The 24,261-nt window shown below is 40.4% G+C and overlaps 1 protein-coding gene across 1 annotated transcript in view; it reads left to right on the forward strand.

Annotated features, from left to right (window-relative positions):
- The window catches only part of CACNB4 (calcium voltage-gated channel auxiliary subunit beta 4), a 264,476-nt gene that overhangs the window by 229,937 nt on the left and 10,278 nt on the right, over nucleotides 1–24,261 (forward strand). The window contains exons 10-12 of the mRNA XM_061135723.1: nucleotides 1,432–1,541; nucleotides 7,133–7,284; nucleotides 9,341–9,436. Of these exons, the coding sequence (XP_060991706.1) occupies nucleotides 1,432–1,541; nucleotides 7,133–7,284; nucleotides 9,341–9,436 (358 nt within the window). The remainder of the gene's footprint in view (nucleotides 1–1,431; nucleotides 1,542–7,132; nucleotides 7,285–9,340; nucleotides 9,437–24,261) is intronic.

Genomic DNA, 24,261 nt, shown 5'->3' on the forward strand with positions numbered 1-24,261 from the left:
TCTCAGTGACCCGAGATATTTCACAAAATTCTTGGTTTCCACAGAAGACAGTCTGAAGATGCCTCAAATAATTTATTAGGGCCTGAAAAATTCTAAGGAATTAAAATGCTTTGAACTTCCTCACCATCTGCAACTTATATATCCAACACTACCAACAAAGAGTACTTTGCTTTAAAATGGCACCAGAACTTTTTCTGCACAGCCTGTTGCTCTAAATAAATGATTTCTCACCAAAGAGGGCTGTTTTAAATTCTCACCAAGGATTCAGGTCCCTGAAGTCAAGTGAGGAGTCTCCTGAGAGGGCTGACAGTATCCCTAAATAGGTGCGAGATGACAGGACTCAATTGTAGATAACTCTACCCCCTTCTTGCTCCACCCTCTAGAGGAGCTTGAAAGTTGGAGAGAAAGAGTGCGTGAGTATAAAAGGGAAGGGGCCTTGTCTGTTTTCTGGAATCTTCTAAGCTCTGAAGATAAGCTTAGAAGGGCCCACGTGAGGAAGAGCCCACGATGGCAGTAGCTGGCTTAGAGAGGCATTCTTTGCATTCTGCAGATAGATCATAACTTGAAGTTGCACAAACCCAGCCTAAAATAAAGAACTTGAAAGTTGTAAGTTCCAGAGATTCTCATTTGCTAGATCATATACATAGACAGGATAGACTTCTGTCTCCATTCCTTGGCAATGTCTCAGCTTTATTCTTGTCTTGCATGACTGCAAGATACTTTCTAACTTATGGAAATCCTGGCACAATCCTCACATTGCCCTCAGCAATAGTGTCTTATTTCTGTCCACCATATGCATTCAAAGTAATATGCAAACATGCTAAAGAATCTTGTGCCTGTAGAAAAGAAACCATATTTTTCATATTCTTAGAAATGAAGCATTCCTTCGGGCCTGTGGCAAAATGCTTCATGTGCCATGAGTTAACTGTTGAGCCCCAGGAATGCAACACAGCTACCAACTGGTTGATTGTCTTTGATGATTAAAATGAAAAGGATTTTCCCCTTTGACCAGCAGCACTGAGGCACTGTGCAGTTCCTGAAGGTCTTGTTCAAGAGAAAATCAGCTCTGAATTGTGGGGAAACTGTATTGCTGCTTGCTAGAAAGAACATGGTTTATTTATATGTTTTGATTCCCTCTTGGTATGGTGTGCACTATATGGAGAATTCGCAAAACAGACAATAGTGGAGGAAGAGTTTGCATTCTTCCTGGAGTTTTTTTGTTGTTGAATAGCCAAAAACCTTCCTCCATTCTGCTCTGCTTGTATTTGAATGCTAAGCAAAGCCTATTTAAAATACTTGTGGCCAATGTTTTATTATATTGTGGTTGCACTATAGTATGTAAAGTGGTTATTAAGTACTGTGGTTATAAATCACTTAGAGAGCCCCGCCACATTTTTACTGGTTTGTTCTGTTCTGTGTTCCTATTCATAGGATATCAATAACAAGAGTGACAGCTGACATTTCTCTTGCTAAGAGGTCTGTGCTAAATAATCCCAGCAAGAGAGCAATAATTGAACGTTCGAACACTCGGTCCAGCTTAGGTAAGATGTTCAAATGTGCTACTTCTCCAAGCTGCGCTTTCAGACTGGGGTGACACCTGTTGCATTTGTGAATGCCTTTCTGGTTTGCTCCGATGTCATTCTTTAAAATTTTTTTTTCTTTATTCATTTATGTATGGCTGCTCTGGGTCTTTGTTGCTGTTTGGGGGCTTTCTCTAGTTGTGGTGAGCAGGGGCTACTCTTCGTTGTGGTCCTCGGCCTTCTCACTATGGTGGCTTCTCTTGCTGCAGGGCACAGGCTCTAGGCGGGCAGGCTTCAGTAGTTGTGATGCACTGGCTTTAGCGTGCACCAGCTTTGTTTCTCAGAAGCATGTGCGATCTTCCTGGACCAGGGATCAAACCTGAGTAACCTGCATTGGCAGGTGGACTCTTAACCACTGGACCACCCTGCTCCCCATTCTGAATGGAGAAGCGCTGATTAACTGACGAGGCCAGTCTGACAAAAGCAGAGAGCAGAGTCATGCAGTTGAACCTTCTCTGTCTCAGCTCCAGTCAGTTAGCTAATTAGTAGTCTGGTGGGAAGAATCCTCAACAGGCTGTCTTCATCTGTTACCACCTCAGCACATGAAGCCACTCATCCCTGCTTTGCCCAAGCTTCTCAGTGAGGCTGATGACATCTGTCATACCTGAGTCACAGCTGACTTGAAAGCAAATGAGATGTCCACCTTTCTCAGATCCTTGGAAGAAAGCTCGATAATGGTGTTCTCAGTGTGGTTTCTGCTGCCAGCTGGTACCCAGAATAGTTACATCCTTAAGTGGATGTAGCAACTATCATTAACAGCATGTAGGGAGTTTAAACTTGTCTTTCCTGGTACACCAGTCAGAAAGCATCATGAAATTCACCATGATGGAGAAGCAAAAACACTAATATATGTGGTTAGCTCCATCAAGCCATACAGGAGCAGGGCTGTGGGGGATGGATTCACCAACCACAGAAGTGGGTCCAGGCTTCCCGAGAATCACAGTAGTCATCTCAAAAGCCTGTTTGTGGTTTCTGTGATGGCCCAGAATGGTGCAGTCCACCCATAACTCCCTTTTGCATTTACATTCTGCGTCTGCTTTGTGAAAGAATGCTGAACATACCAAACGGGACAGTTGTCAGTGTCTGTGGGAACAGGATCCCAAACATCAGTGGTTCCTTCTTTAGTTCTCTATTTAGAGCCTTTGACATTACAGAGTGAAACACTCTTAAAGGCACAGTATTTTGACCTTCAGGGATGATGAAGGCAGAGTTGGTGATGATGAATCAGATTACTAACTAAAGTAATATATCATGAGTGGCAAGGATGCCAAGTTAGATTGAAGATTTCTCAAATAAGCATCTGTTCTCCTATCTTCCACCCTCCTTTTCACTGCTCACAGTGCCTTTTACTTTTAACCATTCCTTCCCTTTGAAGTCATCCTGTATAATCTATGTAGTCATCTATTGTCAGAGCCAGTGGAGTGGGTGGAGGGGGATTAGTGTAAATAGTGAGACAGAAACAAGGTAGATATCAGTTCATTGGTTTTCCTTTTCACTCTGTAAAGTCTTACACCCACAACCACTAGAGTTAATTTAATGGCAACGTCTTATAATAACCACTCTGTGAGCCATTTATGTGCTTTTGTCTGCTTGTTAATGCGTATTTGTAGATTCTTTCATTAAATATTTATTGAACACTTTGCCATGCATTACACCAGACTTAGGAAGTACAAATGGGACTAAGACAAACTATCTTATCCATGGAAAGAAAACAGAAAAAAGGGAGTGATGGTTAAAACACTGTGTAATGGAATTATAAGCAAAGTACTAAAAGTGTAAAGAGAAAAACATAAGGAGTAAGAGGTGTCTGAGAAGACTTTACAGGTTTTTTTTTTTTGAGCTGGTTCTTAAGGCAGTCAAGAATGTACAAAGCATTGACATAGAAACAATATGTGGTTGAGAAATAAGTAGTTTTTCTTGCAGAGCATGCTTAGAAAAAGGAAGTGGAAGGCATGAATTGAGAGCAACAGTAGAGACTGAAAAAATAGGCTTAGGCCAGCATATTAGGGCTCTAGTATGCCTTGCTAAAGAGACCTCCAAAATAGATTCCACAGAATGTTGATTTTATTCTCTTGGCCTCACCACATGGCATGTGGGATCCTAATTCCCCCATCAGGGATTGAAGCCATGTCCCCTGCATTGGAAGCTCAGAGTCTTAACCACTGGACCACAAGGGAAGTCCCAAAATGTTGATTTTTTAAAAGATACCAATAGTATGCTTTTCATGGTCAAATAAATTTGAAATTTAAGGATTAAATAGTTGTCAAGTTTCTTCACTGCAAAACTTCTTAGAGACATGAGGATAAAGAAGGTAAGCATGTTTGAAATTCCAAGAGAAGCCATTATAAATGCGATATTTCCCTTGTAGAAAATCCCCTTCTTTGAGTTTGTTATCTCATGAGATTAGTGCTCCAAGGTACTCCCCTTGGAAAATGTCATTTGGGGCCTCAAAGAGCCATTGACATAGCTTAAGCATTTGGATATGAGAGAAAGATCACAGGTGACAGAGTTGCTATGAGAGCTGAGTCCAGACCAGCTGTAGCTGAGTTATTAGAGACGTGTTCACTCAGGTCTCCCAGGATCCTACTCCATGACTTATCAGAGTTCATTTGTCTGGAATAATATTATTACAAGGCTTTGACTGGAATCACCATGGTAGTCAAGATATTGTTGGATTTGGTTTAAGTTTTTCTTTAAAACAACAAAAAATGATGGTATGAGAGGATTCCCTGGCGGCCCAGTGGTTAGGACTCTGTGATTCCATTTCAGAGGGCCTGAGTTCAGTCCCTGGTCAGGGGACTAGGACCCCACAAGCCCTGCGGTGTGGGTAAAAAGGGGGCTATATGTAGATAATGACTTTCTTTCTCACATGTATAATTTAGTTACTGTATTCCTTATACATATTAGTCAAGTATTGGACCCACTCCAGTGTGCAGGGTGTACCTCCACAGCCTCCTGGCCTGCTCTGCCCCAACACCTCTCTGTTGACACCCATGACCCAAGCTTTGTGTTGGTTAAGCAGTAGGTATGCCTGCCCTTAGCACTTTCACTTCCAGGGCCTGGGTTCAATCCCTGGTCAGGGAACTAAGACCCGGCAAGCTGAACATCAAGGATGAGGTCAAGAAAATCTCTCAAAACATTACACTTACCTCATTGCTGGGGCAAAGTAAATGAGGCCCAAGTATCTCTGAATTATTTACACAGACATTCTGAGTGCGTCAAGCGTTCTTTGCACCAGGGCAATCTACTTTGCCTCACTGCTTTTTTTGCTACTTCAGAAAACATTGTATTAAAATTTGAAGCTTAAAGCAGTATAACCTTGTTTTAGTACAGTCCTGGCCAGGAGTTACATTCAACAGTGACAGTTTAAGGGAAAAACAAACAAACAAACAAACAAAACCCACACCCCAACAGCCAAAACTTACTACAATAAAAACAGATTTCGTTTTCCAAACTTTGCCACTGGAAAAAAATCTGTTTCTGACATATGAGGGAAAAGGGACACTTTTTCCTAGGCCATCTTTGAAATAATTTACATTAGATGCCTTTGTCTACTCTGTGTAATTTAGACAAGATTACAGGTTGTTGTTGCTAATAAATGTAGACTTTATTTCAGAATTTTGCAAATAAGCCAAATTGTCCAGATTCTTTACATTGCTATATTGAAATCTAGTTACCATTCAAAGTAATGTGAAATCTTTCAGGCCATTGGTATTGGATAATATGATATGTTGACTTTTTTTTTTTTAATGGAAATTTATTGCCTCAGAATTCTGGAGGCTAGAAATCTAAGATCAAGGTATCGACAAGATTGCTTCCTTTTGAGAAATGTGAGGAAGAATGTCTTCCATGCCTCTCTGCTAGTTTCTTGGGGTTTTTCTGGCAATCTCTGGCATTCCTCTCTCATAGAAGCATCTCTCCAGTCTCTGCATCCGTCTTCACATGGGTTCTCCTCTGTATGTGCCTGTCTCCAAATTTCCCATTTTTATAAAAACCCAGTCGTACCGGAGTAACACTCACCCTAATGACCTCATTTTAACTTGATGATCTCTGTAAAGACCCTGTATCAAAAATGAGGTTACATTCTGAGGTACCAGGGGGTTATGACTTCAACATAGGAATTTGGGGGGGATGCAATTCAACCCATTACAGGAAGGAAATCTGAGAACATGTTGTGAGTCAGAAGTTGAACTGAACAGCTTCTACCGGGTCCTGCTGACTCTTTAAATTCATACTTCTAATACAGATCATACGTTAAACATCAGTGATTTTGTGGGAAATAAGAATTTTATAAGAATTTTATGCCATTATGTGGAGCCCTAGAAAATAGAGTTACATGATAGACTTGAGCATTCATGATCCCACACACCCTGTCAGTCTATTCAGTTAAAAGTTGATTGACATAAATTTGTGTTTATTCTGAATAAGCAAAACAAATCATGAAATTCTGGCACATACCCTTTTCAATGAGAATATTTAGAGTGACATCAGCTTTTTCCTAGGCCATCTCTGAAATAATTTAAATTAGATGCCTTTGTCCGCTCTGTGTAATTTAGACAAGATTACAATATTGGTAGGTCATACCTGTAGCCAAAAGAAACCAAAAAGCAAAATGAGATCATCTCTCTGAAAATTAAATAAGACTAATTCAGAGTTTGGACATAATCAATAAATCAGGTGATTTATGAGAAGATATATTACAACAAGCTTTAAATTTCAGAAATTCATATGTTTTGCAGATAATCTGCTTAATTTTTACTTAAACAACAGCCAGATTGCTTTGAACATTGAAAATAACTAGATCTTTCATTTGACCAGATTCATGCACAAATTCAGGTCAGTTGGCTATTACACCTGGCCCAGTAGATTTGCATTGAAATGCATTGTGACACTTTAATATAATTGGTATTAAGTTGTATTTTTTTAATACTGAAGATAATTATGCCATAGAATAAGTTCACTGGCCCTAACACTTAATGAAGACTTAGCAATATGCTAATTTTAAGAGTAGGTCCAGAACATTTAGCAAGGATACAAAAATGTGCATATCAGTCAGAACAGATGAGCTGCAAGACTTTATAAAAACATATCCATAAAATATTAACCTGTGAACATTTGATTGGTAGACATATTTCAGTGCAGTTTGTTTTCCATGTGATGTTTGCTCGTGGAAATGTTGCACATGTGATGTCTGCACCTGTAGTTAGGTTGCTTCCTAAAATGTGGTTTCAGCTTCTAGAGCTAAAATAAAAGTTCTTTAGAACAAAATCACAATCAAAACAACATAGCTATGTAAATAGCTAAATATTAGAGTGAGTGTAAGAAGCAAATCTAGTGCACCATCTCAGTTTTTTCCACCAACTGTTTGGTTTGGGTAAAATTCAAAACCCATCTCTCTTTGGAAAAGATCTTAAGTTAGATAGAACTATGAAAATTCAAAATATTCTGTTTTGCAATGTAGGCTAACATATCTGAAAGAGGTACTATTTTTTAAATATAGGAACTAATTAATAAAAATACCATGACCTGTTATTTGTTATTTCTCCTTTTAGCGGAAGTTCAAAGTGAAATTGAAAGAATCTTTGAGTTGGCAAGATCTTTGCAACTGGTTGTTCTTGATGCAGACACCATCAATCACCCAGCACAACTTATAAAGACCTCCTTAGCACCAATTATAGTTCATGTAAAAGTCTCATCTCCAAAGGTAAGTAACTCATTTCTGTCTTAAGATTTAGAAGGTCAATTTCTTTTGAAACACTCTTCGCTCTGTGCATTTTTGTTTGTAGCAAGGAAAATGTCTTTTTAAGACCCTTTTAATGAATACTGTTTTTGATTCACCTGTTCTGTACAGGTTCTTGAAGTTTTGAGATAGCAAATAAAGAATAGTTTATTCCTTAAAGAAACTCAGTCTGTGTGGTTCCCAAACCAGGCAGTTATGCAAGAATATAATAAAAAACAAAAAAAAAAAAAAAAAGGAAAGATGACAAAAAGTTAAGTCTGGCTTTTCATAGATTTTAGGTGCTATCTTGGTAAATCTCCTAGGTAAAATTGATTCTTATATCACCTATGTTATCTCCCCAGTTGAGAGAAGATAGTTCAAGAAGTACACATATATTTACCATAAATCTAAAGCCAAACATCACTATATAACATCTCTTGTGGAAACTTTATAGATCCATGCATTCATGCTTAGGTTGGGTTCTTCAGGGCTTCCCTGATAGCTTAGTTGGTAAAGAATCCACCTGTAATGCAGGAGACCCTGGTTTGGTTCCTGGATTGGGAAGATTCGCTGGAGAAGTGATAGGCTACCCACTTCAGTGTTCTTAGGCTTCCCCTGTGGCTCAGCTGGTAAAGAATCTGCCTGCAATGCAGGAGACCTGGGTTTGATCCCTGGGTTGGGAAGATCCCCTGGAGAAGGGAAAGGGTAGCCACTCCAGTATTTGGGCCTGGAGAATCCTTCAAGGAATATAATTACTCTGTGATGAAGCACAATGGAGTATCTGCCATGTATCTTTATGCCAATGAGGGAGATAAAAATAAAAGTGAGACAGCCTCAAATCAGTCCGTTTTTTCCCTTACAAACTTTTATATATCCATTTATTTATTTATTTTTAAATTGGTCCCTTTTGACTTGGATGTTTTTTAATTTTAAAAACGTGATGATGTTCTAAAAAGTGAATGTGAAATAGATACCCTTGGGAGGTACTACCTTAACAATCAGTTTCTTTCCAGTGGCTCCAAGAATTCATTTTCTTGCTTAAATGCGTATTCTTCTTCAAACCAGACCAGTAGTCTCCTCTCCCGGGGAAGCATGTGCCCTTCCCAACCCTCCTGACCTCCTCAGCCTTCCATCTCTCCAGGCACTGGTTCTGTGCAGGGTGAGCTTGGAGTCCCGACCAAGCCAGGACCTTTGGGCAATCATTAGAATGGAGTGAAATGGCTTTGACCACTTAAGAGTCTCTGACCAGAACTGAAGGGGATTCAAGCACTCTTCACTGCAGCGGAATAGAGTTAAACCCTCTGGCTCCAGTTGCCAGGGAGTCCACAAGTGCAGGAACGGGTCCCCTCATGGATATATGTGCTGTGTTACCATAGAGCCTCATAGATTAGTACTGTTTGCGAGAAAGCATCCTATTTCAGCTAAAAAATAATTAAGGGCAAGAGAAGTATATAGAAAAATACAATTACAGCAGTGCCCCAAAAGATATAGGTATATCACTGGTTTATATGTAGCAATATACTAGTGCAAATGTTTTGCCTAGATTTCGAAGATGAAATTGTCCTATTAATGTCAGATTAGACCAGAATGCCTTAATAATTATCAATGACATAAAGAGTCAAATATAAAAAAGAAAAAGAGTCAAATATATAAGTGACTCTGATATTGATCAGACATCGAGATAGTGAACCAAAATGCTACTCAACTGAGTTTGGACATAAATGATCTGGTACAGATCAGTGCCTCCACTTTTGCAGGGCTCTTTTTGAAATCTCTGGATAAAATCTAGGAAGGGGACTTAAGAATCCACCAAGACCTCACATGTAGCAAGAATAGGATGGAGATATCAAATCCACTATAACTGAAAGCCAGTGTAACTGAAGGATGTCATTACAGAGTTTATATGTATACAAAACTTGTCATTTTGTGTTTCTTCCCTACTAATATTGAGAGTTAAACAGACTCGAGAAAAAAATCTTGATTTATTTGGTTTTCTTTCAAGTCACTGACAGTATCTCAGATTCATGTCTTCTTCTATTAGGTTTTACAGCGGTTGATTAAATCTAGAGGAAAGTCTCAAAGTAAACACTTAAATGTTCAACTGGTAGCAGCTGATAAACTTGCACAGTGTCCCCCTGTAAGTACAATCATTTTTCTGTCTTAATCATTCTTGACTAGTTAGAAGAGGCTGGTGGGTTTTTTTTCTTACCATATTAGCATTGTCATTTTTATTCTAGAATGGTCATGATAATGGTCTGTTGTCATAAACCTAAAGGATTTCTTGGCACAAACTGCTTCTGTCACTCTAGCTACCCAGGCATCCAGAGCTCGGTTATGTCTGCCATGTAGGAAGAAATGAACTTGGTGTCCGGGGTCCAATGTCCTTACCGCCACCTTGATTGCCTTGCACACACCCAGCAAACTACTTAATGCAGTCATGTGGATGCTTTTATGAAAAGAAAACAACAAATAAAACACATTGATTTGACTTGAACATTTCTGCCAGAAAGTTCTGATAGGCATGAAAGATTATGCCACTGAAAATTGAGAATTTATTAGAACTAGAAAGAGCCCTGCCGTTACTGCACATGAAAAGGTTAAGGCTAAGCAAGGTGAAAAACTGTATTATAACAATTTTTCTTCTAATGCCACTGCCAGAGAACAGCTGCTGAGTTCAAAGCCAAGCAAATAGTGAGGAAGTGGGAGGTTGGGGGATGGTAACTGTGTCACGTGGGTCACCAGTGTCTACACCTGCTCGGCTAACTTACTATTTCTGTGCCTATGTTTCTCTAAAGGAAATAACTGTTTGGCTACTGATTTAATTCACTAGGTTTTGTTATATACTTGTGTAAGGATTGTTCGTGCTCTGTGGAGTCATAAAATCCAATTCAGATGTTTAGAGAAGCAACACAGTGTAGTGTAGCTGTTAAAAACACGGACTCTGAAGCTGACTGCCTGGGTTCAAATCTACCCTCATCTATCACATCCCTAGTTATCTCATCTTGAGCAGATATCTATATGGTTGGATTGGTATAAAGGCTCAATGAGTGAATGGATAGCAAAGCTCTTAGAACAGTGCCTAGCACAAAATAAGCAGCATCTAAATGTTTCTGTTATAATTATTGGATGTACTTTGTACTATGATGTGCTGACCTGGCAGACTCTGTGAGGATCTGTGCCTGTAAGTTTCACTGTTATGTCTCAAGTTCCTATCATAGTAGACCCACAATAAATATTGAATGAATGAAATGATGTAGAGGCAATGAGACTACAGGGTAAGAATCAGGATATACAGGCAACACATTAGACACTTACAGTGGGCCAGACACTGTGCTGGATGCCTTACCTAGATTATCTCTAACCCTCACAATTAGTAAATTAAGCTGTATTATCCCCATTATATAGTTGAGTCAACTGAAGACAGAGAGGTTAAGTGATTTCCATAAGGTACATAGCAAATTAAGATTAGATTTAGATCTTTCTGGCACCAAAGCCAATTTCCTTCCCTCAGAATCCAACCTACCTGTTCACACACAAACATAGCTACCTGCCTGCAGATAATTTTGATAGCTCAGAGTCTGGAATGCTATATTAAGAAGTCTAACTTCACATTGCTGACTACTGAAGTTCACTTACACATGGAATCCATGCTTAAAGTACTGAGCAGATATAGAAGTGTATTACTCAGTCCCTGACCCTGATGCAATGCATCCCAGTTGGAGGAAGCTAACCTTTAACTGAGCAGCTACCAAAAGACAGGAACTATGCTACTGTTTTCAATTTTTAGAACAGTTTTCTAGGGGTAGTTATATCAGTTGGGTTTTCTGAAAAGCAGACACTTAAGTGAATTCAAAATACAGATTTATTAGGGAAAATGCCTATGAGAGTGAAAAACCTGACTTAAAAGTCAACATTCAAAAAACTAAGATCATGGCATCTGGTCCCATCACTTCATGGCAAATAGAAGAGAAAAAAAGTGGAAACAGTGGCAGATTTTATCTTCATGGGCTCCAAAGTCACGGCAGACAGTGACTGTAGCCAAAAAATTAAAAGATGCTCTTTGGAAGGAAAGCTATGACAAACCTAGACAGTGTATTAAAAAGCAGAGACATCACTTTCACTATGAACCACAAAGGTCCATATAGTCAAAGCTATGGTTTTTCCAGTAGTCAGGTATAGATGTGAGAGTTGGACCATAAAGAAGGCTGAGTGCCAAAGAACTGATGCTTTTGAATTGTGGTTCTGGAGAAGAGTCTTCAGAGTCCTTTGGACTGCAATGAGATCAAGCCAGTCAATCCTAAAGGAAGTCAGTCCTGACTGTTCATTGGAGGGACTGATGCTGAAGCTGAAACTCCAGTACTTTGGCCACCTGATGTGAAGAGCCAATTCACTGGAAAAGACCCTGATGCTGGGAAAGATTGACAGCAGGAGCAGAAGGGAGTGACAGAGGATGAGATAGGATCACCAACTCAATCGACATGAGTTTAAACAAACTCAGAGATAGTAAAGGACAGGGAAGCCTGGAGTGCTGCAGTCCATGCAGTTGCAAAGATTTGGACATGACTGAGCAATTGAACAACAACAAATGTCTATGAGACAAAAAAGGTGGGGGGACAGAAGCAGAACTGGAAGGAGAGCCTCCATATCTGATGCAGTTCTGACTCAGTGAAAGGAAAGGAGGAAGGAAAAAGTGGGGAGAAGGAGCCTCAGACTGTGTTGGAGCCTTGAGAAAGTCTCCCCCTAGGAGCTGGGGATTCCCAGAGTACTAGAGGATCCTCATTTTGGGCAGAAATGTTCTGTCTGGCTCTAGTCCCCATGCTCAGGCAATGCCTCGGAGCAGCCCAGGGAGAGCATGGCCTTGCTTGAATACCTGGTGGATCCTGAACGCACAGCAATGCAAGGCTATCTGCTGACTGCTCTCATCACAGCAGGTCCTCACTCCAGGGGAATCAGGGCATACACCTCTGTGATACCAGAGTAAATAACACTATTCTTAGTTTCTCCAGGAGAAAGCTAAGTCCCCATTAAGAAATTTATTGGAAGTAACAATTAGTTGTGCTCCAATATAAATAAAAAAATAAGTGAGCCCAAGACTCAACCCTGGGCATGTGTGATTCCAAAACTCTGTTCACTGTTCTGCTCCACTAGGACACATAGGTGTGTTGTGTGGATGGATTTCTGGCCCTCAAGTTCGCTGTGCGAGAAACAGCACATTTTCCACTTTGACCCCTAGCCCACTTGGGCAGGCAGGATGCTTAGCCATGCTTGCAGCTGCCTTTACCCTAACCAAGAGCAGAACAAGGACTCCCAAGTGGTAAGGGTGGGGTTGGCAAGAAAGTTGAGAGAGTGAGGGGAGGGGCTCCAATTCAGAGAACCAATTCATTGACCAAAGCCACATGGTCCTTAAGAATAGGTGCTGTGGGACTTACCTGGTGGTCCAGTGGCTAAGCTTCTGAGCTTGCGATGCAGGTGGCCCAGGTTCAATCCCTTGTCAGGGAGCTAGATCCCACATACCTTAACTAAGAATGTGTATGCCTCAACTAAAGATCCTGCATTTCGCAACTAAGACCCGGTGCAGCCAAATAAATATCTTAGAAAAAGAATGGATGCTGTGTTGCATCAGACCTTATTGGGAACAGGGGGTCTTTGGCAAGGCAGGGAGACACATAGCCCCTCCTCTCTGAGGCATTGGCAAGAGAGCTCCCTTCTCTGTCAGTATCCTCGCCCCCCCACCCCTTATTGCTATTAAAGGAACTTCCTCTTTGCTTTTGTTGTATCTAAAAGCACCCCCACCTTCTTTTGTTTCCAGAGGCAGTTAGCACAAAATGTTTCCAACCATTTTAGGCTTTAAGGACACAAAATCCAGAAGGGGAAATGGAGAGCAGGCAATTTCCTGTAACAAACACCCCTTTGCTCAGCAGACAAGGAAGCACAGACCCTGCCACCTGCTTGAATGGTGGAAAATGAAGAGGGGAAAGAACAAAAGGAAAGATGCCAATTAAATACCTCAGATCTCATTGACCATGTCTGAGTTCACACTATGAGAGCGGCACTGCTTCCAGGAATTCCCAGACGTGTTGCTAAGATCTGTAGAGTTTGAGGAGCAGAATCTGGGTGGACTTGAGAGCAGTTGGGCCTGTCTGATTTCATTTGGCACAGTGATCAGACTTACCCAAAAGGAGGAAGGCATTCCACAATGTCTGTCTAAGTAGAGAGCCTGTCTCTAATTGCATTCAGTTGGAGGTAGGGGTGGGAGTGGAGTGGGACCTGGGACCTGATGTCAGGTGTTGTGGAGGGAATCTCCTCTGGTGAAGACCAAAGGCTGTGGCCTCTGACATCCCTTCCCTTCTTTGACACTCTGATTCTACCTAGAGTTTGGATGTGATCAGCATAGACATGTTATGGAGATCATGAGGGTTGTAGAGCCCAGGGAAGAGAAAAGTATAAAATTAAATAGAAGATACATCAAGTCAAGTAACATGCTTATTGTTTCAAAACATCGTTAAGATGTTTCACGGAACAACATGTGCACACATCTGAGGACATGGTATCCATGCCTCTATATAGTTAAATCAGACAAATTCAAAGATTTATTCATCTCAATTCTGTGTAGCTCACTATCGACTTAACAAATATTCACAACCTAAAAGTTGAAGGTTACATTTTATTCGGTGGGAATTTTTAGGACTATAAGCCCGAGAGACAGCATCTCAAGTAACCCTGAGAGATCTGCTCTGAGGAGGTGAGAGAGGAGCAAGTTAAATAGAAGTTTTGCAACAAAGGGTAGGTAGTCTTAAGGTCAAAGGATTATTGTTAATGAAAGAAAACCAGATATCTCAAGTTAAGGAATTTAGCACTTTTGTGTGAATGGGAAGGTGCAAGAATCTGGGCTCAATGAAATCATTCCTTTCATGTGCATCTCAGCTATCTGCGGCCAGTATGCTGTCTTTTTACATCCTGAGCTCCCCTAGGGCTCACTGTAGGGAGTGGCTGCAGTCTGTGACTGGTATTCTTTTCCTTCTTAAAATGCCTTTAATGCTCACCAGCTCACATGGGAGGCTGCAATTGCTGATGACTGTGACATCCTTTTTACTGATATGGTAGGAAATACTTCATTTCTCATCACCTAAGATCAACCCTCTTGGTGAGAACTGAATGCCATTATTTAAGCATTAGACCTATTACCTTGCTAGATGCTCAGGAAACAAAGGCACATTCCTGCCTTCAAGAAGCATGTAGTCTAATAAGATTCCAGTTGGTTGAGTCAGCAGTTGGCAAACAATCTGTTAGGTCATAAATATCCTTGTAGATATTACTTCATAGATCTTTTTTAGATTAAAAGAGCAATTCATGTACACACTGCTATGTTCAAAATGGATAAACAACAAGGACCTATTGTATAGCACATGGAACTCTACTCAATGTTATGTGCCAGACTGGATGGGAAGGGGTTTTGAGGAAGAATGGATACATGTATATGTATGACTAAGTCCCTTTGCTGTTTACCTGAAACTATCATAACAAGAGTCTTGGAGAAGACTCTTAAGAGTCCCTTGGACTCAAAGATATCAAACCAGTAAATCCTAAAGGAAATCAATCCTGAATATTCATCGGAAGGACTGATGCTGAAGCTCCAATACTTTGGCCACCTGATGGGAAGAGCCGACTCATTGGAAAAGACCTTGATGCTAGGAAAGATTGAAGACAGGAGGAGAAAGGGATGACAGAGGATGAGATGGTTGGATGGCATCACCAACTCAATGGACATGAGTTTGAGCAAGCTTTGAGAGATGGTGAAGGACAGGGAAGCCTGGCATGCTGCAGTCCATGGGTTGTAAAGAGCCCGACACGACTGAGCAACTGAACAACAACAATCACAATATTATTAATCAGCTATACCCCAATACAGAATAAAAAATTTAAAGTTTGAAAAAAAGAGCAATTTAGATCAGGGTTGCTCCACGTTGTGTGTTGGATAATTTTTTGTTATAGGGACCTGTCCTGGGCATAGTAGGATGTTTAGCATCATCTCTGGCCAGTAACAACTACTGAGTTGTGGCAACTGAAAATATCTTCATAGATAGGGAAAGCCATCACTCCCTGTTGAGAAACACTGGTTTAGAGGAATATCTACACACGTTTAAAGGTTAATGATGTTATAAGAAGTCTCAGTATGTGATTCCTTGAGATGCATTTCAGGTGAACTAAACTTGTTCCTTTTGAATTTGATCTTTTTACAGAATGTGTTTATTAACATTTATCTCTAATAATTACTAGAGAGAAATAACTTGTCTTATTAATATTGATATATTTTAGCTGCTGAGAGGGTTGATAGTTGAGTAGTTGTGTGTGAGTACAACATATTACATCTGAAATAACTGGAACCAAGAGAAGATAGTGGACTTCAATGCAGATAATACTGTGAGCAGCCTTATGATGTGTCCTCATGTCAGGAATCTCCAACATCCTGATGCACTGGGAAGGCAGCTTTACCCTGTTGTTATTTCAGCAGGATAAACACTTTCTTGTTTTATATAACTGGTTCAATAACCTGGAATTCTAAACAAGTAGTCTGGATAAGCAAAGTTACTTTGTAGTTAATTTTCTGTATACACTCTGTATTCACATTGTTAAACATGTTCATTCGGTATTGTTTGACTAGCATTTGTAATACTAAAAAGGAATTGTATACTCATTTTAGAATTTTTGAGAAAATCTCTGGATTATAAAAACTAGTAGTAATCTCAAAATGTATCTGCATTTTCCCTACTTTACTTCAAGACCATAATTATCATTGTCATCCAAAGATGGGTGATCACTGTGTCATTTTAGTTCCTCTAGGAGAATTTGCAACTTCCTTAATTGGCCACTGCATCTCCAATCTGAAAAGTCAGCAAATTGCACTAGCAGAGTCTCGCAATGCTAAGAAATTACAGGCAGCAGTCTTTAGAAAGGGAAGTCTAAAAAAGTCCTGAAAGCATTAACTCTCTGTACCTAGAAAAATGAACTCAGGGGCTGTTGAAGAAAAAAGGGACCTTGAAAAGCACCTGGTGTAGTATTTCCTGGCATGTGTTCTTCCCGGTAGTGCCAATAGGTAGGAAGCACTTTGGTACCAAAATGTTTGAGACAACATTTATGTAAACAAATGTAGACTGTTCTCTTTACTGCAAAAGCTTTAATATGCTAATAGATATTTTATAGCTCCATTAGGATAGTGCACATTGCTTCTCCTAAATTTCAACTATAGAACCATTTTTCCACAGAGCATCCTGTGGATATAGTGTTTCATGGAACAATCCTAGGGAAAGACTGATCATTTAGCAGATGAGAGAACTGAGACCGAGAGAGATGAACTGACTTTCCAGAGGTCGTATATCTTTGCCAAGTCAGCATAAGATCTGCGTCTTCTCATCTGACAAGACTTTAGAGACTGAATGGCAACAGATAGGTTACTATATATGATATAATATATATCATATCTTATAAATATATCATTATGTCTTTAGATAATGATTATATAATTATATATATATATGTGTTCCTGCAGAGAGAATCGTGGGTTTCATGAGTGAGACTTCTTCTAAGAATGGGATCAGCAAAACATTTCCAGTAAAGTGCGAAGGAGTAAATATTTTAGGCTTTGTGGACCATGTGGTCTTCACAAAACTACTCAACTCTGCCTTAGGGGCAGGAAAGTAGCCACACATAGTATGTAATTGAATGTGAGTGTTCCAATCAAACTTTGTTTATAGAAGTAGGAGGCAGGCCCAAGTTAGCCAACCTACCAAAGTTGCCACCCTTGTTCCAGAACAAGGTTCTGGTTATCTATTTCTGTGCAGTGAACTTCCCCAAAATTTAGTAACTTCAAATGACGACCACTTGGTGGTACACAGCTGGTGACTGACCTAGTCCCTTTCCATCAAGAATGTGAGCGTCTTATGTGGCAGCTCCCAGGGCTCCAAGAGCAAGTATTCCAACCCCTTAAACTTAGATATTGGGTTTATTGGCACAGCATCACTTCCACAGTGTTCTGCTAGTCAAAGGAATCTATAGGCTGCTCAGATTCAAGGAGACAGGACATAAACCCTACATCTCCATGTAGAGAGTATTAAAGAACCTGTGGTCATTTTTGATCTGCCACAAACAGAAAGATGAGCTGAAAGGATGGGCTACTGAATACTTCTACTCTGGAAGAAGGAAGACTTTCCTTCATTGCTTCCTCTAAATTCACAGAAGGAAAGGTGAGATGCAGACAGAAAAGGGTCTTGAGAGACAAGGACCCACAAGCCCATTTTATATGTGTGTGTTTATATGACCAGCCTGAATTTCCATTTGGGTTATCCATCTATACACTATAGTGCTGGATTTCATTTTATTTGCACCAGGTACCCTTTTCCTTTTCAAAGAAGTTGAAATAGTACATTTAAGAAGTGCAAAGTTCAAGTTGCCCCAGTATTATGGTATTCAGTTACATAATGCATGGTGAGGAAAGCAGATAGGCAGACAATTGAATATATAAATGAAATGTAATCCTTTAATCCTACTTAGCTACAAGATGACTTGTGTTACCAAAAGCTGACCCTGGCTCTTTGAGCTCTGTAATTTTTCAGTGCAGGTAAAATGACAATCATCACTCTCTCTGCAAGAGGGAAGCACGTCTCCTCCACAGAGACTTGCAAACTTCCAACATTACAATAGCCATGGTTGTTCTTGTTTTCCATTGCTGAATGGACTCAGATTTACTCTGTTAAACACAGGAACTCTGAAGTGAATGTTAGTGCCCAGGATCCTATGACAGTAGTATTGCTATCACAGTAGTAATTTTCCACCGCTTGATTCCAGTAATTTTCTTTAAATTACTTAGAATCATGTGGATTCTCCTATCTGAATTGCCATCCCTGTTGGTGCATTCATTAGTACAGAGCCTCTGGATTCTGTACAAGTACAGAAAGTAATTCACAACATGACTTTTGAAAACGTGACTAATCAATTTCAGATGTTTCCTTCATGAAACAAGGCCACACAGGATCTAGTTTCTCTCAGTCCCAAAGAGACTACTCTTGTTGCAGGAATTTCAGTCACCCAACTTGGATCTGCCAAGTTAGGGACAGTTCACTCCCTTCAGTACTATGATTTAAAGTATTGGGTTAATATGGACTCAACAAAAACACCAGGTGTCTTTTCTGCAGACAGTAGCGCTGATATATGTTGTTAAAACCTTTGAAGATTAAGAATGGACAGGATCGGGGTGGGGGTTGGGAGGGAGTCTCAAGAGGGAAGGGCTGTATGTTGTATACCTATGGCTGATTCATGTTGACATATTTCAGACACCAACACAATATTGTAAAGCAATCCTCCAATTAAAAATAAGTAAATTTGAAAAAGAGAAAAATGGACAGGATGGAGCTCCTTGACAGTCCAGTTGTTAGGACTTAGAGTTTTTCACAGTTGTGGCCTTGAATCTAATCCCTTGTCAGGGAACTAGGATTCTGTATCAATAACCTCAGATATGCAGATGACACCACCCTTATGGCAGAAAGCAAAGAAGAACTAAAGATCCTTTTGATGAAAGTAAAAGAGGAGAGTGAAAAAGTTGGCTTAAAACTCAACGTTCAGAAAACTAAGATCATGGCATCTGGTCCCATCCCTTCAAGGCAAATAGATGGGGAAACAATGGAAATAGTGCCAGACTTTGTTTTCTTGGGCTCCAAAATCACTGCAGACTGTGACTGCAGCCATGAAATGAAAAGACCCTTGCTCCTTGAAAGAAAAGCTATGACAAACTTAGTATATTAAAAAGCAGAGACATTACTTTGCCAACAAAGGTCCATCTAGTCAAAGCTACGGTTTTTCCAGTAGTCATGTATGGATGTGAGAGTTGGACTATAAAGAAAGCTGAGCACCGAAGAACTGATGCTTTTGAACTATGGTGTTGGAAAAGACTCTTGAGAATCCCTTGGACTGCAAGGAGATCAAACCAGTCAATCCTAAAGGAAATCAGTCCTGGTTATTCATTGGAAGGACTGATGCTGAAGCTGAAACTCCAATAACTTGGCCACCTGATATGAAGAAGTGACTCATTGGAAAAGACCCTGATGCTGGGAAGGATTGAAGGTGGGAAGAGAAGGGGACGACAGAGGATGAGATGGTTGGATGGCATCACTGACTCAATGGACATGAGTTTGAGCAAGCTCCAGGAGTTCGTGACGAACAGGGAGGCCTGGCGTGGTGCAGTCCATGCGGTCACAAAGAGTCAGACACGACTGAGTGGCTAAACTGAACTGAACTGAAGCTGGGCAGCAGAGCCAATACATAAATAAAATAAATAAAAAGCAGAACCATCTTTTAAAAAAAAAAAAAAAGAATGAACAGTTTGGATGGGTGTGGTGAGGAAAGTGTGTTTGGGTTCAGAATGAAAGTCATAGATCATTGAAAGAGAGGAACTAGAAGGGATCAAAGTCACTGTATTCTTCTCCTTCATGCTTTCCCCACAGATCAGTGGTAGGCATTATGATTGTCTTTCCCTTTTGGCTCATTAAAGTGGAAACTGTGCCTGAAACTAAAACCATAAGAGCCACATGATATTGGTAGGCTTTCCTTTATCCCCCAAAGTACTCCTAAATCTTTCAAAATCCCTTTAACTTAGAGTTTCCTATCACTAGTTGACCAGTGAGTTGAGTACTCAGGAATTCAAAGCTTTAATAATATAAAGAATGCAATTCTGACATGAAAGAAACATTGGCTGGTTATTTTATAATTAGCATTGCCTATTTGCCATTCAGCCATTTCATTTCACTGAATAGTGCTTGCCAGTCATTTTTTTGCATGGTGGCAAATTAAAGATCTCTATATTCCAATAACAAAGAAACAAAACTATGCTCACCCCTATTATTTCTTTTTTCCACTTAGAACTAGGAAAGATGCCCCAAGTGAGGGTCTCTCTCTGCACAACAAATAAATGAAAGCAGTGCATATACCATGGGAGAATTTATATATATTTAATCCCCTGGCTACTTAGTAATGTACCAACTTAACAAAAAAGTTAAGATTCAACTGGAGCATTCATTTCTAAGTTTTATAAACTTTTAATTTTAAAACATTTAATAACAACTCCTAGATAAAACATGTTAGAAATTATGTTTGCTTTAATGAGATTCTCCCTTTTTGTGCTGCTGCTGCTAAGTCGCTTCAGTCGTGTCTGACTCTGTGCGACCCCATAGATGGCAGCCCACCAGGCTCCACCGTCCCTGGGAGTCTCCAGGCAAGAACACCAGAGTGGGTTGCCATTTTCTTCTCCAATGCATGAAAGTGAAAAGTGAAAGTGAAGTCTCTCAGTCGTGCCCGACTCAGCGATCCCATGGACTGCAGCCTACCAGGCTCCTCCATCCATGGGATTTTCCAGGCAAGAGTCCTGGAGTGGGGTGCCATTGCCTTCTCCGCCCTTTTTGCTAGAAAGTATGTATTTCACAGTCATAAAGACTTGCCCATTCCCTCTCTATATCCTCCCTCCCAAGAGAATGTATTATAAAAGAAAGAAATGGAACCTATTCCAATCGTCAGTGTAGTAACTGAAAAGTACTCCATCTTTTCTGAAGACCAGCGTGACCCACCTTCTAATTCTCCCCAGTTTTGCAGATTTGCGCACTCAGAGGCCCAGCTTCCCAGAAGTACTCAGTCCCAGGCAAACCGGGACGGCTGGTTGCTCTGATTCAGATACCTTCCTTGGGCAAGTATGTGATACTTCGTGAATGAAGAACTAGACAGAGCTTTACATACTTAAATTTTTTTTGAAAAGCTATTGCAGACTTTCTTCATTCCTATTATATTCAGCTTCAATCTTTCTCCCTTTATTTCCTGCCATTGTTGTCTTCTGGACCACTGGATAAGCTAGAGGCATGTTTTTCACTCGTTATTTGTCACGCTTCAGTTTTTTCATTTTTCTGAAAAAGGTTATCCAGAAAAGGGACCTCCTCTGCCTGGTTTTCTGGTGATTTGTTTTGACTCTTCTGTTCACTCCTTATTTACTTTGGCAGCCGCATTATTTCTGCCCGGCTCAGCTGAAGAAAATATCTCATCACGGAATGTCAGAGGCGCATGCCGTGTTGGTACTTTGAAAACAGCTCAATGTTACCCCTATCTCCAGCAGTCTCAAGGGCATGGTGTCACCGAGTGGGTAACCCCTCACTGCCTGTGACTGTCGCATTACCCACACCCTCTTCTGATTAGATAGCTCTCTGCATCCATATCCCATGCTGGAGGCCTCACGTATTACACAGTGAAGAGCTAACTGCACTTGAACCTTTAAACTTACGAAACATTGGCAGAGCTGGTTTGCATAATTCATTCGTCTGCTTTTCTTTGAATTTCTCTTTGTATAATTAAAAATCTTTTTTCTTGCCTTATCCTCATTTTGTAACACTCTGGTGTAATCAGCTGTGTTATTTCCTAAACAGTTGAGAGGAAAAATTGTCACCGATAGCCAGGCTGTGAGATTCCTCTTAGTTGGAAATAAGCTGCATATGTCAGTATTCATTCAAAAGCTGAAATTTGCTTTGCTCTGTGCTTTTGAAAGCCTAAAAGCAATTTCAAATCATCTTCCATCGTATAGCTGTCCTTTTAGCAGTGCAAAAGCTTAGTTTCCTAGAAATGAGTGAGACTTTAGCAAATAGCCACATGCTGATGTATACAAATTCTATCCACTGGCAAAGGAAAGCGCTTTATTAAACTACTTGTAATTAAGTGTATGTTTAATTCTGTCTGCAGCCATGACAATGTATTAATAACATGTGGAATAGCCAGGAAGATAGAAATCTAATTCAAATAATGCTTTGCAGTGGGTGCTCCTTACTACATTTTACCCTCTCTGGGCTTTACAGTCCTGGCTGTGATAATTAGAACCCTTAATCCAAGTGTCTCTGGATGGTTCATTAACTTGAGACTTTATGAAAACAAGAAAATGACTTGTTGAGACTGCTGCTGCTGCTGCTGCTAAGCCGCTTCAGTCGTGTCCGACTCTGTGCGACCCCACAGACGGCAGCCCACCAGGCTCCCCGTCCCTGGGATTCTCCAGGCAAGATCACTGGAGTGGGTGGCCATTTCCTTCTCCAATGCATGAAAGGGAAAAGGGAAAGTGAAGTCGCTCAGTCGTGTCTGACTCTTAGTGACCCCATGGACTGAAGCCTACCAGGCTCCTCCGTCCATGCAATTTTCCAGACAAGAGTTATTGAGGCTACCCTTTGGTTTTGGAGGGTTTTTTTGTTTGTTTGTTTTTGTTTTGCTTTGTAAATTTTTTATTTTAATTTTTTTTTGTATTTTTAAAGCTTTTTATTTTCTATTGGAGTATAACCAATTAACAATGTTGTGGTAATTTCACACAGACAGAAAAGTGACTTGGCCATATGTATATATGTATCCATTCTCCCCCAAACTTCCCTCCCATCTAGACTGCCACATAACATTGAGCACAGTTCCCTGTGCTATATAGTAGGACCTTGGTGGTTATTTATTTTAAATATAGCAGTGTGTACATGAGACTACACGTTGTTGAGAGCCTATATTATAGAATGAGATTTATGTAATTGAATTATACAGTTAACATAAATAACACTATATAAACAGCAGACTCCAGATGAAATACAGCCTAGAATTTGTGGCCGATTTTAGCCTGGAGTGGCTGACAGAGTGGTCCTTTGTGCTGGTCAGTTTCCTCTTTCTTCTTCCTGTCTCGTCTAAGTGTGTGCACGCCCTCTGGGATGGAGGCTCTTCTTGTTCCATTCAAGTTAGCATTAGCAAGGCCATCAGAGAATGCAATGTGTATATCAGAGCATTAGGGACATTTCTCAGAGTCTACATTTGTAACTGTTTATGGTTTAGGTTAGTGAGGGGAGGGAGACTTTGATTTCAAGAGACAGACACCTCCTTGATTTGCAGTAGTGGGAAGAGGATTTATTACAAGGATATACATTGACTGACACTGTGGACCTGGCCGTTTTCTCGTTCTCTCAGTGGACCGTGTGGTCTCTTCCACTGTGTCTTTTGCTGCTCTTTGTTTTATTCTCTTCTCTCTACAGATTGAATACTTTGACTTACTCATAATTTCCCCTCCCTCATAAATTTGACTTCCACATATCTCTCTGCGCCTCCTTATGTATCCATAACTTTAAGCTGCAGTTCTGAACATTCAGTGGCTCAGTCTCTGCTCTTCAGAATTAAAGTCCCAAAGTGGTGTAGACTATTATGGATTTTAATACCTGTCTCTTACCCTGAGTGAATGCTTCTTGAGCATAGGGGTGAAGTTTGTTTTCTATGCCACAGTATACTCACAATGCCTAGCACAGAATAGGTATCAAGTAAATATTTTATGAATGAATAAAATATGCAAAAACCCATCTGAAATCCACTAATAAGCATTCTTGTGGGGGAAAGGTTTCTATATAACTTCAGCTGGCTACCTTCTCAAACACCAGTTGGCTTAGACTGAAGTCACCTTATTCTTTCCTAGTTGCTAAATCCTTCTCACTGCTTCGCAAATTAGGGTCAAAATGTTCAGTAAAGATCAATGTGATGAAAACATTCAAAGAGTAAATGTTGGGAGAGAGATTGTTTCCATGGTGACTTCTGCTTCGGGGAGCCCTCATATTGAGGAGAGTGAGTCAGCTGACCCCCCACCAACCCAGAGCCATCCAGTTACTGTAAACCGACAACCCACCTGCAGCATCAAGTGCGGAAGGCAGTAACCCTGTATTTAATCCAGTACTGGAAGCTCCTTCTTTGGCTAAAATGAGCTTGTAAAAGCAAGTGGGGACTGTGGAAGTGGCAGCAAGCAAGGTATGGATTCAGCTGCTGAAAGTCAAGGGTGTACTCTCACTTACCTGTGTAATGGCTTTTATCTTCATGAGGCTGACCCTTCAGAGAATCAGTGTCCCAGTTATAGTCTCTCTGTGTTCCCAACCACACGGCAGT

This window comes from Dama dama, chromosome 33 (assembly GCF_033118175.1).
Source record: "Dama dama isolate Ldn47 chromosome 33, ASM3311817v1, whole genome shotgun sequence".
NCBI lineage: Eukaryota > Metazoa > Chordata > Mammalia > Artiodactyla > Cervidae > Dama > Dama dama.